Source organism: Podarcis pityusensis (genome assembly GCF_964106645.2).
Source record: "Podarcis pityusensis genome assembly, chromosome: 13".
In the NCBI taxonomy this organism is placed as follows: domain Eukaryota; kingdom Metazoa; phylum Chordata; class Lepidosauria; order Squamata; family Lacertidae; genus Podarcis; species Podarcis pityusensis.
In genome coordinates this window covers 49666270-49680737 of record NC_138038.1, presented here as the reverse complement: position 1 = coordinate 49680737, position 14468 = coordinate 49666270, and the positions used below count along the sequence as shown (strand labels likewise).

The 14468-nt window shown below is 49.2% G+C and overlaps 1 protein-coding gene across 1 annotated transcript in view; it reads right to left on the bottom strand.

Moving 5' to 3' along the window:
- The window catches only part of RNF31 (ring finger protein 31), a 39836-nt gene that overhangs the window by 5598 nt on the left and 19770 nt on the right, over positions 1–14468 (bottom strand). The window contains exons 11-20 of the mRNA XM_080980091.1: positions 14028–14210; positions 12787–12999; positions 8102–8275; positions 6198–6296; positions 4632–4721; positions 2866–2980; positions 1908–2026; positions 1590–1703; positions 1400–1457; positions 90–186 (exon numbers count right to left, since the gene is read on the bottom strand). Of these exons, the coding sequence (XP_080836217.1) occupies positions 90–186; positions 1400–1457; positions 1590–1703; positions 1908–2026; positions 2866–2980; positions 4632–4721; positions 6198–6296; positions 8102–8275; positions 12787–12999; positions 14028–14210 (1262 nt within the window). The remainder of the gene's footprint in view (positions 1–89; positions 187–1399; positions 1458–1589; positions 1704–1907; positions 2027–2865; positions 2981–4631; positions 4722–6197; positions 6297–8101; positions 8276–12786; positions 13000–14027; positions 14211–14468) is intronic.

Below are 14468 nucleotides of genomic sequence, written 5' to 3'. Positions count from 1 at the left end.
ACACCCCACACACTCCCAGAGAGGGATGTGCAACTACAGAAACCAGCCTACAGTTTCCCACAGCACATCATGAAAATGGCGTCACTCACTGGCAAAGGCCAGCGTAGCCGGCTTGGGTTTCCTTCCCACACGGCTCGTCCTTCAGCCCGTTCATGGTCTCCTTCTGCTCCATCACACGACACCCGCCTGAAATTCGAGGAGGGGGAAGACGGTATCGCCGTGTTAAGTTTAGCATTTGTTTGTCCATCCCTGCCATTTCGCAGAAATAACCAAGGGGCCTTACACCGACAACAATGTGTAAGCGATACAGGAGAAAATGAGATTCAGGAGTTCAAAAAAAAGGAACTCCAAACTAAGAAGCAAAATACAGCGGGAGTTTAAAACTCACACCAAGAGAAGACTAATAATAATAATAATAATAACAACAACAATAATAATTTATTTATATCCCTCCCTCCCCAGCCGAAGCCGGGCTCAGAGCGGCTAACAACAATAAAAGTAATGCAGTTGACATAAAATCAATTAATTGAAATGCATTCTAAATTCAAAATCAAATTAATGGCAACCATTGGGCTAGAGTTCTGTGAGGATTCCCGAAGGAGGGGGTCAGACTGTGCCCTGGCCAAAGGCCTGGTGGAACAGCTCTGTCTTGCAGGCCCTGTGGAAAGATGTCAAGTCCCACAGGGCCCTAGTCTCTTGGGACAGAGCGTTCCACCAGATTGGAGCCACAGCCGAAAAAGCCCTGGCTCTAGTTGAGGCCAGCCTAACCTTCCTGTGGACAGGGATCTCCAAGATGTTTTTATCTGAAGACCGTAAGGTCCTCCATGGGACATACCAGATAAAAACAAAGGGTCTGAAAAACCCGGCTTAAATAAAACTGCCCTCGCCGCTCGTCCAAAAGTAGGGCTATACCCAATTTAAGTACTGTTTTATTTATTTCGAAGCGTTATAAAGCGCTCAGTATTTTTTAAATGTTTCTAATTTATGTGGTACGTACAACTTTTGAGGAGTTTGGGATCCCCAACAATGAATTCTTAGCACCCTAAAAACACAAAATCCTATAAATCCCAGGATCCTCAGCGTGGAAGCCATGACGGTTAAGCTCGTCTTTGTGACACAAAGTCGGACCGTTAAAAGAGGAAAGGAAAGGCCGTCCGCCACACAGGAAACCACTTCCCTCCTTGACATGTCACATTACCCACAAGCCTTTGCAAACCCCCCCCCCCCAGCAAATTAGGTTATCAAAAAATCTATCGATCAGCAAGTAAGGATGGGGAACACAGACATGCTCTCGGCAAGTCAGGCTTCCCTATGGGTCAGAGAAACTATAGAGTTGGAAAGGACCCCTGGTGGCTATCTAGTCCAACCCCCTGCTATGCAGGAGCCCTTTAGCACTCACCTCCAGGGGTGGCGCGGGTCCCGGCCGGAGGATCTGTGTTGAACACGATGTTGTTGTCCTGGGATGGGGAGATGTCAAGCGTGAACTCCAAAGGGACACCTCGCGCGGCCTTCCCCACCCACAAATATTCCCCCCGCCCTCTGCTTTTCCCTCCTGCGCCCGACCCATCATGCCTTGCTCTTACACCGACCTGTAAGAGGCGCTGCAAGCGAGGCACGTCCCAGTCGCGGAGGTAGAAGAGGCAGTCGCGAGGGTGGTGGCCGTGGAGGGACCGCCTTATAGGGCACTCGGCGATGGGGCATTTCTGCTGGAGACGGGAGGGCGAGAGAAAGCGAGTTTGTGAGACACCCCAAGATGTTTCCTTCGCCCTGGTCCTCTAACAAGGACGAGCGTTTGGGTCCAGGGGATCGGCAACAAGAAGCCCGTGAGCCGAATCCGGCCTTCTGTGAGCCACCGCCTTCCCCCCAGCAGGCAACCCCTCGACAGGCGCCCTTCGCAGCTCCCTTACGTTCATGGCATAGAAAGCGCTGTAGCAGCCGCTGCAGAAGTGATGTCTGCACTGGGAGCACTGGAAATGCATGCAGCCTCCGCGGGCCAAAGCGTAGGAGAACTTGCATTTCGGACACGCTGGAAGGAGGGAGAGAGGGAAGAAGGAGGGTTAGGAGGAAGAGAGAAATGGAGGAGATTTGCTGCTCTCGTCGCTTCTGCTGAGGGTCGCCACAATTATGATGTTGGCCAATCCTTTATCGAGGGCTAGACGCGGGTGGCGCTGTGGGTTAAACCACAGAGCCTAGGACTTGCTGATCAGAAGGTCGGCGGTTCGATTCCCCGCAACGGGGTGAGCTCCCGTTGCTCGGTCCCTGCTCCTGCCAACCTAGCAGTTCGAAAGCACATCAAAGTGCAAGTAGATAAATAGGTACCGCTCCGGCAGGAAGGTAAACGGCGTTTCCGTGCGCTGCTTTGGTTTACCACATGCTGGCCACATGACCCAGAAGCTGGACGCCGGCTCCTTCGGCTAGTAAAGCGAGATGAGCACCGCAACCCCAGAGTCGGCCACGACTGGACCTAATGGTCAGGGGTCCCTTTACCTTTTTAGACTTTATTCGCTCTCCTTCCGTCGGCCGGCAGGTTTTTTGGGCGATAACGAAAGGCTCTGCCCCTGCCAAGACGCAGCAGCCAAAACTCTTAATCTCCAGGTTGTGGGTTCGAGTCCCACGTTGGGCAAAGGATTCCTGAATCGCAAGGGGTTGGGCTAGATGACCCACACGGTCCCTTCCAATTCTACGATTCTGATCTATTGATACATGCCACTCTGATCTCCAAGCGGTGGGAGACTCTAGGGCTTCCCAGGGCTTTGGTTTCCTCAGAATGAAGGAATCCTGCCCACAGGATTGGGCTTGCCCCTGGGTGGGTTTGAACCTGGGTAGGCTTGAACCGCCAACCTTCCGGTAAACAGGAACCCTTACCAATTCCATTCTCCTGCAGGTAGACTGCCAAGCCCTGGGCCTGGTACTCAGGGTCGTTGGTCCGCTTCCACTCCAGGAACTCATCGCAAGTCAGGCCCTGGTGCTGAGGCTCCCACTGGCCCGGGAAAGGGGAAAAGAGGAGAAAGAATTGAGAAGGGCGCCAACATTTGCCCTCTCTTCCTTCCATAGCAGTAGAATCAAAGGAGGTAAAAAGGGGGCTGGGAGGGAATGGGTTCATCTCCAGAAGCCTCTCCTCCTCCTCCAGCTGCCATCGCAAGGAAGGGCCTTCTCGGTGGTGGCACCCCTGCAAAGGATATCCTCTCCACAGGACCCTCACTATGTCAATACCTTTTCAGCACCCGTTTGCAATCTGTGTATTTATCGAGCAATCAGTTTCCCCAAGGACAGAATTGCAGCACTGTCACGCCGGCACGTGACCAAGAGACGGAGCCTAGCACAGGGCCGTGCAGTGACATTCAGTAGCCCTTGGGGGTTAAACTCGAGGAAGGAAGCAGAGGGAACCCCGTCCCTAAAGTACCCCCTATTTAACTTCCTGCCTGGAGTAAATGTAGTGGTATGAGGGAACAATCAATGACACCAAGTGATGTTGCCCTCACTGATCGTTGTGGTTGTGTATTTTGTGTGTGTGTGTGTGTGTGTGCGCGCGCTATGTATTTTGAAACACTGTTTGCTGTCCGGGCATTTGGACACCTGAGAAGATGTGAGGCATGATTGGTTTGGGAGGTCAAAGAGAAGGTTTCCATCTATGCCTGGATACAACTGGCCGCCATCTTGAAACAAGATGGCGGCTCAAACTTTTCAAAATGGCACTGACTTTAACCCCTAAGTCTGGGGTTGGGCCAGGCAAAAGCTAGAGTCTGGCAAAGAATCATAGACACCGAGAGACAACAGGATTGCTCAAGGTGCCCCGACTATAAAATTGGAGAAATCGAGAGATATATAGCCGCACCGGCAACATATCTCTTCTGTCTCGTATCCAAAAATGCAAGAAGGGCTTTTACAATCGCCAGAAGCTCAGCTCTGCCCTCGCCGGTCCAGGAAGGATCCTTTAAAAAAGTCCCACGTGCTTTGCGCCTGTTCATTGGGGGAGATGGGAAGCCCAGAGTACTTGTTCTTTAGATGTCCCTATTATGAAGAGGCACGTAGTGAGACCATTGATCCCCTGCTGGTGAGGCTCGCTGACCTCCCGGAAAAGCAAAAATCCGACCTTTCCCCTGTTAGGCAAAGATCATAAGACGACCCGAATGGTCGCCAGATTCTGTGTACAGATCTCTAGGCGCAGACCATCCCCTGACCCAAACTAGTTTGTTAAGAAAATCCCCAAACTCAGTTCCATGGATGACTCTGGGTAGCTTATCTTAAAGTTTTAAGTGTCTATACGCTTAATCGCGTTTATAAATTTTAAATTTATTGTTGAACATTGTCTTAAATGTTTGTTTTCCTTCTGGGATTGTACCCCCAAGTGTGTTTTATAAGCTGGTCTCCGACTGTCTGTCTATCTATCTATCTATCTATCTATCTATCTATCTATCTATCCCCTGATCTCAACAATGGACTGGCTTCTTGGGTTTCTGGGAAGAACAAAGCAACAACGAGGCTTCGAGAGAGAGAGAGCGTGTTTGTGTGAGAGATATCTATGGACCTCAATGGCTACCCAAGTCTCCTCGCAAGACACAGCCACTCCCAACACGATGGCAGTCCCTTCGCTGCTCCACAACCACCCTGCAGGAAGCAGCCTCACCCACCTGACGCTTGCACTGGACGCAGAAGCTCTTGCGGCACTGCGGACATTTGGCCTCCAGCTGCTCAGACTCGTAGATGAAGCCAAAGGAGCACTAGAGAGAGGAGGAAAAGAAAGGGAGGAGTGAAGGGGAGAAGCGATCACAAGGCATCCTGGGCGTCCCTTCTCCTGACCCCAGGCTCTTAGAAGAGCTGGACACTTGTCACAATTGAGGAGGTGACAGGTGGGGAATAAACAAGCCTATTACAGTCATACCTCATGTTACGTCCGATTCATGTTACGTTCTTTCAGGATACGCCTCGTGGCGATGCGGAATAATAATATAATAATAATTTATTATTTATACCCCGCCCACCTGGCTGGGTTTCCCCAGCCACTCTGGGCGGCTCCCAATCAAGTGTTAAAAACAGTACAGCGTTAAATATTAAAAGCTTCCCTGAACAGGGCTGCCTACAGATGTCTTTTAAAGTTAGGATAGCTGCTTATTTCCTTCACATCTGAAGGGAGATCGTTCCAGAGGGTGGGCGCCACTACCGAGAAGGCCCTCTGTCTGGTTCCCTGTAACCTCACTTCTCGCAATGAGGGAACCACCAGAAGGCCCTCGGAGCTGGATCTCAGTGTCCGGGCTGAACGATGGGGGTGGAGACGCTCCTTCAGGTATACTGGACCAAGGCCGTTTAGGGCTTTAAAGGTCAGCACCAAGACTTTGAATTGTGCTCGGAAACGTACTGGGAGCCAGTGCAGATCTCTCAGGACCGGTGTTATGTGGTCCCGGCGGCCACTCCCAGTCACCAGTCTAGCTGCCGCATTCTGGATTAATTGCAGTTTCCGGGTCACCTTCAAAGGTAGCCCCAGGTAGAGCACGTTGCAGTAGTTACTTCCGGGTTTCGCCGCTCGCACATGCGCAGAAGCGCAAAACGACGTCACGCACATGCGCAGAAGCGGCGAATCGCAACCCGTACATGCGCAAACGTGCCACTGCGGGTTGCGTTCTTTTCATCTTGCGAACGGGCCTCCGGAACGGATCCCGCTCGCAACCAGAGGTACCACTGTAGTGAGAAGGGTCGTAGTTCTGGGGTAGAACAATCTGCTCTGCGCACAGAATGTTCCGGGTTCAAATCCTGCCATCTCCAGGTAGGGCTGGGAGAAACTCGCTGACCCAAATCCTGGAGAGGTGCTGCCGGTCAGTGCAGGCAGTCCTGCGCTAGACGGCTCAAAGGCCTCGCTCGGAGTTAGGCAGTTTCTTGTAACTAAGAATAGCTGAGCACCTCATCTTCAGCACCTCAGAGGTGGGCGAGACCTAAATGCACAAAAATGAACTTGCAGGGTGGGGAGGGGGACAGGTTTTCAGCGATTTCACCTCTCCCTTAAGGCACCTCCAAAGCCCCGCCTCGTCTCTCAGTCGCGCTAGAGTGTGACCAAGGCGGCAGACTTTTTATATATGAATCACGTCGACTCGTTTCGAAGTCCAGACGATTCATCGTTTGTCTTTCGGGAGGAGGCCCCCTTTGCATCCAGCCTCTCCCTCCCTGATAAACTCTTCCTCTCCCCAGAACAGTCCTTTACTCACATGCGTGCACCACTGAAACTTGGAATCGCGCATGAGAACGCGCTCCATCAGCTTCTTGTTGAAGAGCTCATAGGTCTCGGGGTCCAGGCAACCGCGTAGCTGTGGGGAGGTAAAGGAAGCAGAATATGGGAAACAGACAAATGGTGTTCCTTTTTATTTTATTTTATTTTATGGGAGGGATAGAACAAACGGTCCCTTCAGGTGCAGTCAAGACCGGATAGGAAACAGCAGGGCTGGCCTTGAAGTCAACAGAGGCGGGGCTTGTTCGGCCACTGAGCTAAACAACTGTCCATCTTATAAAATAGGCTATTGAGTTTTATGAGGGTGTGGCATTCTTCCTTCCTTCCTTCCTTCCTTCCTTCCTTCCTTCCTTCCTGAAGTCCAAGATGCTCTCACCTAAAAATCTCTCTTCCGCATAGCTGTCATTTCCCCTTTTTTAAGGGAAATTCCCTTATTCCGAATAGGATTCCTCACAAGAAAAGGGAAAAGTTGACAGCTATGCTTCTGTAACATGTTATGTAACATGTTGGTGTCAGCTAGCCAGCTGCATGTGTCGCTGCACTTAGCAGAGAAAACACTCCTGGCAGCCAGCCATAAATTCCTTTCTTTATTTCCTTCTGACAAGATTACATGCAGAATAAACAAAGCGACCCGTCTCCCATGACGCACTGCTCTGACTGGTTTATCTTTTCCCTTTCCCTCGAGACCAACACAGCCAACGGCTCAGCCCCTTCCGTTTTCCCCTGTGACGTGGATCCCCCTCTCTCTGAAGCACCCCTTCCTCCCCAGACTCACTATCCTCTTCTCTGTCTTCTGAGGAGGACTCAGTACTGAGCAGTGGAGATCGTTCCCTGTATCCTCTAATTCTTTCCTCCCTCGCTGCCTGCAGTTCCCTGACAGTTGGATTGGCTATACAATTTTTATTTCCTGGTCTGTGTTTACAGACCTCCCTTTCTCCTCCTCTGGCCAACTTTTCTCCCCAATAAAATCCTTTCTGTTTTGACATTCAGTCTGTGTGGTCGTAGTGAGGTGGATGGGCCTATGGTCTGATTTTATACATGGCAACTATTTTCCCCCTAAAGGTGGGCTGGAAGGAAGGTTCTTTGAAAACGGAGCTCAGAAACTCCCTCTCCTAGCTGGGCCCAACCCTTACACAAAAAGGAGGGCTGGCAAGTAAGGAAAAGTCAGGCCCACCTCCAATTCAATCTGCACTTTTCCTCCCTCCTTGCTTTCCTTCCCAATTTCTTAAAAAAATAAAATAAAAATTAAAAGAGGCACCAAGGACCTGTTAAAAGGGACGTCGCCATTTGTTAAAACGCAGGCTGCGTTTCTACAGAGAAGCAGATGTGAGCACGGAGTGGAAATTTGGCATTTGGGGAATGTATCTAGGATGCCTGTTGTCTTTGTCCATGGAGTTTTCTTGGCAGGGATACTGGAGTGGCTTGCCGGTTCCTGCTCCAGCTGGACCATCAAGAAGGCTGATCGCCAAAGAATGGATGCTTCTGAATTCTGGTGCTGGAGGAGACTCTTGAGAGTCCCATGGACTGCAAGAAGATCAAACCTCTCCATTCTGAAGGAAATCGGCCCTGAGTGCTCACTGGAAGGACAGATCCTGAAGCTGAGGCTCCAAGACTTTGGCCACCTCATGAGAAGAGAAGACTCCCTGGAAAAGACCCTGATGTTGGGAAAGATGGAGGGCACAAGGAGAAGGGGACGACAGAGGACGAGATGGTGGGACAGTGTTCTCAAAGCTACGAAAATGAGTTTGACCAAACTGCGGGAGGCAGTGGAAGACAGAAGTGCCTGGCATGCTCTGGTCCAGGGGGTCACGGAGAGCTGGCCACAACTAAACGACTCAACAACAACAACAATCTAGGGTGCAGGAGTGCGCAGAGAGGACTTGCCTGGATATCGAGGGTGGAGAAGTAGTTGATGAGCTCCCCTTCGTCGCTGATCTCGGGCTCTGAGCAGGCCGGACACACCAGGTCCGTGATGTGCTTCTCCTTCACGGCGATGGTGAAGTGCAGGGCAAAGCATTCCGGGCAAATCGTGCACTCACACGACGTCAGCGACTGCATCTGAAAAAACACACACAAGAACAGACCGGCTGACTGAGACTCTACCGTGTGCATCCCACGAAGGTGAACGAAGGAAGACTCAGGAAAGAAATTACCTCTTGACGCAAGCGTTTAGTTAAACTGCGGAACTCTCTGCCACAGGAGACAGGGATGGCCACTGATTTGGACGGCTTTAAAAGAGGACTGGGCAAAATCCTGGAGGGGAAGAGGGCTATCGATGGCTATTAGCTACGATGGCTGTGCTCTGATTCCACAGCTAGAGACAGGGCCGCATTTAGGTTTGATGTGGCCCTAAGCTACTGAAAGTAATGGGGCCCTTTATATGTCCAGCTGTCCTATGTCAACAACAAATTGTCACTGTTTTTTTGTGTTGAATAACGCTGTGGGTTAAACCACAGAGCCTAGGACTTGCCGATCAGAAGGTCGGCGGTTTGAATCCCCGCGATGGGGTGAGCTCCCGTTGCTCGGTCCCTGCTCCTGCCAACCTAGCAGTTCGAAAGCACGTCAAAGTGCAAGTAGTTAATAGGTACCGCTCAGGCGGGAAGGTAAACGGCGTTTCTGTGTGCTGCTCTGGTTCGCCAGAAGCGGCTTAGTCAATAAAGCGAGATGAGCGCCGCAACTCCAGAGTTGGTCACGACTGGACCTAATGGTCAGGGGTCCCTTCACCTTTACTATATGCTATATGGTCATTTATGGACCTCATAGGTATCTCAAGCCATTTGCACATGCAGAATGGAGGCACCCTATATATAGAAAGGAGCAAACCAGTGATATTTTAGGGGGCAGGCTAGCAGGTGAGGCCCATTACTTACACCATAGGAACCTACATAACACAAAACACTGTTGCTGTATGTAGGTTTTATTTTACAGTGGAACCTCGGGTTGCGAACGTGATCCGTGTGGGTCACGATTTGGCGCTTCTGCGCATGTGCAAAGCATGATTTAGTGCTTCTGCTCATGCGCTGAAACCCAGAAGTAACCCGTCCCGGTACTTCCGTGTTTGGCACAGTGCGCAACCCGAAATCGCGTAACCTGAAGCGTCTGTAACCCGAGGTACCACTGTATTTTTTTTTTATCTTATATTTTGAAATGTACAGTCAGGTTTTTTTTCTTTACATCTTTTGGGGGCCCCCAGGAGAGCGGGGCCCTAAGCTATAGCTTGTTTAGCTTATACGTAAATCCGGCACTGGCTAGGGGCAGCAATGCTTTTGAGTTCCTGTTGCTGAAGGCCAGAGGAGGGGGGGGGTGCACTGTTGAATTCAGGATCAATCCTTCCCATTGGGGCATCTGGTTGGCCAATGGGAGAACAGGATGCTGGGCCAGATGGGCCACTGGCCTGATCCTGAAGGCTCTTTTTATGTGCTTATGAGACTAATATTTAGCATTAAGGTAAAGGGTAAAGGGACCCCTGACCATGAGGTCCAGTCGTGACCGACTCTGGGGTTGCGGCGTTCATCTCGCTTTATTGGCCGAGGGAGCCGGTGTACAGCTTCCGGGTCACGTGGCCAGCATGACTAAGCCGCTTCTGGTGAACCAGAGCAGCGCACGGAAACGCCGTTTATCTTCCCGCCGGAGCGGTACCTATTTATCTACTTGCACTTTGACGTGCTTTCGAACTGCTAGGTTGGCAGGAGCAGGGACCGAGCAACGGGAGCTCACCCCGTCGCGGGGATTCGAACCGCCGACCTTCTGATCGGCAAGCCCTAGGCTCTGTGGTTTAACACACAGCGCCACCCGCGTCCCTAATATTTAGAAGAAGAAGAAGAAGAAGAGGAGTTTGGATTTGATATCCCGCCTTTCACTCCCCTTCAGGAGTCTCAAAGCGGCTAACATTCTCCTTTCCCTTCCTCCCCCACAACAAACACTCTGTGGGGTGAGTGGGGCTGAGAGACTTCAGAGAAGTGTGACTGGCCCAAGGTCACCCAGCAGCTGCAGGTGGAGGAGCGGAGACGCAAACCCGGTTCCCCAGATTACAAGACTACTGCTCTTAACCACTACACCACACTGGCTCTTAAGCATTATTAACGGGCAATTTATATACTGCTTACGTTCAAAAGCAAACCTCTAGCGGTTTACAGCACAGGTTAAACAGGAAACAGTACCCAAAAAAAGCCAGGGAATTTCTGCAGTCTGCAAAACACAACTGACAACTAAACAGAGCACCATCCTCTTTAGGATAAAAATGACCGCTGCACGCAAAAGCCAGTTGCAAAAATACAAGGAAAATTAATAACAAACATAGTAAAGAAGTAAACGAAATATCCTCCGAGCCCCAGGAAGTAAAATACTGCAAATGAAAATTAACTGAACAGGACAAATTTGATGTCTTTAAGTAACGTGGCTGACAATTGGACCCCCAACCCCCTCCAAAAGCATCAAAGAATTTCCCAGTTGCCCTACATAAGTCAATTATACCAGACTTAAACAGACCAATCCAATTAAAATTTAAATACTGTAGCTGCAACTGACACCCCCGCTCACTTGGCACAGGCAATGGGAGATCATCTCAGAGCAGATGAGCCACACAAACAAGGTGGAGCTTTTATTTCTGCAGAAATAAGAATGTCTCAGGCTAGTTGACCTGACCTTGACTAAAGAGAAACAGTTAACGCCAGACAGAAAGTTCTGCCTCCACAGATAAGCAAGTTGGGAGGATTTTTAAAACTCAAGGTCTCCTAAACCAGAGCCGAATATAAAATCCCATTACATTCCAAAGACACATACCAGAAAGTACAAATTAATCAGCAACCGAGGTTTTGAGAATGACTGTTTAATTTCTATCCAAATATGCTTTAAAAAAAAAAAATTGTTTGCATTTGAGCTCCTCTGATAGCCATTGCAAAAACCACTACATTGATGACATAAATGCAAGTTTATCCAAAGTCTATTGCAGGCTGTTGCATTAATTATAACTAAGCTGGAACATAAGAGAGACGATAATGATGTAGCTTTACCTTACCGTTATAAAAGGATTCACAAATTGCCAATATAAAGGTGAGGTTTTCTTTACGCTTGCATGACAGTAGATCTGGTTAGCCATCATAGTTTGAAGAGCAATTCTTATATTTCACTGTATTTTGGAAAGTCTGTCTCTCTCTGTATCTGAACACCTCTTAAGGTACCATATCCAAATTTTGCATGGCGGTTCCTGAGATCAAGGAGGTTTTAGTTTATGCTAGGACACAACCGGACGCAAGATGCCGGACTGGACCTTTGAAAACCACACCGATTTTTTTGGTCCCTTTGAGTTCCCAACCAGAGCCAGGCAGCAGGCTGCTATTAAGCCGCAATTATAACAAGCTTTGCTATTAAGATGTAATCAAGGTTCTGCTGCTCTGTGATTGTATACCAACTTTATTTTGTGCTCTGTATTTCAGACTCTGGAATACAGTGGTACCTTGGTTCTCAAACGCCAAAAAGCCTGGAAATAAGTGTTCCGGTTTTCGAACGTTTTTCAGAAGCCGAACGGCCAATGCGGCTGTTGGCTATTGTTTCCGGGGCGCCTGCACCAATCATAAGCTGCGCCTTGGTTTTTGGACATTTCAGAAGTCAAATGGACTTCCGGAACGGATTAAGTTAGGTGCTTTTGTTTATGTTGTTTATTTTGTGTTTCTGCTTTTGAGGCTTTTTCAGTTTATTTGTTGTTGTGACTATGTGGAACCCAGTTCAGTTACGGATTGATTGATTGTGTGACTGCAGAAATGGATAAAAGCCTCCCATACAAACAATGACTATCATCAGTGCAGGCAAGAAATTTATTTTTTATTTTTATTATCTACAATACAGTGGTACCTTGGGTTACAGACGCTTCAGGTTACAGACTCCGCTAACCCAGAAATAGTACCTCAGGTTAAGAACTTTGCTTCAGGATGAGAACAGAAATCGTGCGGTGGCAGCAATAGGCCCCATTATCTAAGGTTAAGAACAGTTTCAGGTTAAGAACGGACCTCCAGAACGAATTAAGTTCTTAACCCGAGGTACCACTGTACTGTCTTATTTATTTTATAGTACAGTACATTGATTAGTGCTTTCATTTTATGGATCAGTGGTCTCGTTAGATAGCAAAATTCATGTTAAGTTGCTGTTTTAGGGGTTTAAGTCTGGAAAGGATGAATCCATTTTGCATTACTTCTGATGGGGAAACGCGCTTTGGTTTTGGAACGGACTTCCAGAACGAATTAAGTTCTTAACCTGAGGTACCACTGTACCGTCTTATTTATTTTATAGTACAGTACATTGATTAGTGCTTTCATTTTATGGATCAATGGTCTTGTGAGATAGCAAAATTCATGTTAAGTTGCTGTTTTAGGGGTTTAAGTCTGGAAAGGATTAATCCATTTTGCATTACCTTTGATGGGGAAACGCGCTTTGGTTTTGGAACGGACTTCCGGAACGGATTAAGTTTAAGAACCAAGGTACCACTGTAATTCCTAAAGAGCAACACCGACTGAGCTGCAGGATGAGAGAGTGAACCTTCTCCCAGGACCCAGCATAGGAGCCGCCTCTGGTACCTTGTTCCGGGGCAAGGCCAGGCTGCAGACGGCGCACTCCCAGCTCAACAGACGCTTGATGAAGTCCCGGCTAGGCGAGGCCTTGACGGCCTCCACAATGTCGGCCAGCTCCCATCCGCCTTCACTTGGCTGCTCAAGCATCAAGGAGACCACCAGCTCCGCTCGGCCCCAGCTGGGCAGGGAAAGCGAGGCCAGCAGGCGGCGGAGGAGAGCCTGAAAGGATGAGAAAGAGTTAGACAGTGCAACAGGAAGGATAATGGCGGCGTCCCCCTCCAGCCACCTCCGAAAGACCATAATCCAGGCATGTCCAAAGTCCATTTGGGGGGCCTAATCCGGCCTGCTGCCGGTCGATTTAATCTGGCCCCTGTGGCAATATATGAGCAGAAAACCATGGCTAAAAAAGCCACCTCTATTGGTCTGTCACCCCCCCAACTGTATTACCTGGGTTATGAATGCGCCCTAAAGACATTAAAGCAAAGATTATGGGATAATGCACACAGTGACTTGTGATATCGATCACACGCAGTCTGTAGTCCGCTGGCAGTAGGAGTACAATATGGGCATGTCTTCTTTAAGTTAACATCTTACATTAAAAACCTGACAGTACCAAATTACCGAAGGCTTTTCACCAAAGCCGGACTAAACGTCTTTCCTTCTGCAGTGTTGGATGGCAGGTTGAGAGGAGTTCCCTACCAGGACAGACTTTGCTCGTGTGCTCAAGACATCGATTCCATAAAACATATTTTGTTGCACTGCGCAAAATATGAGCAAGCCAGAGCTGAACTGATATTACCCTTGCTGGTACCTTCCCCGGGAAAATCAGAGGCTCACTATGTCAGGTTCCTATTGGAAGACCGGAGAAATGCCAGAACATTAGCAGTGGCAAAGTTTTTATCGGTAGTTGCAAGAACCAATGATCCCTATATTCTGAACGAAATACTTGTGTAACCTGGAGGTAGGCTGTATGAATTGTGTATTGCTTTGTAACGATTTGTTGGGTCTCTGGACCGTAATAAAGGTTGATGATGAAGAATATATGTGCTGGGGATTGAAGCAACTTCAATCCTAAAATAAGCTCAACAACTATGGAGTAAAATTGTAAAATAAAGCTCAACAACTTTGGGGTTAAATCCTCAAAAAAGCTCAACATCTGCGGTCGGCCCTCACGCATGTTCACTTCTTCAAATCTGGGCCTCTTTGGAAAAAGTTTGGGCACTCCTGCCTTAATATCTCTCTCTCACCTGTCGGTCGGGGCTGTGGAAGTCGAAGGGAGGGTCTTCGTATTCCCACATGCGCTGAAGAAAGGGCTCCAACCGCTGGCACTGCAGCTGCGTCAAGGCTCGCCACAGATCCCCGTTGTTTTGGTACAGGGCCTGCAGCACGGGGCCACGCTCCTCAAAGCCCAGCGCCTTCAGCTCCCGCAACTGCACAGAAAGAGGGCGTATTCAGCCGGATCTCACCCTTCCGGTGGTCCGCAGCGCAGAGCTCAGCTTCCAAAAGCACTCTGCATGTGCTCAGAGGAGGTCTTTTACAATTTTTTTTTTCTGGAGGGGCACATCCAGGGCCTGAGACTGAGGGAGCTCAAACAAAGCTTTGCCTCAAGCACATCCCTGCCCCTTCCAGTCCAGCAGCCCGTTCCCTTTCCAAACTCAGCAGAGCTCCCCTCCCTCTTTCCTTTCTCA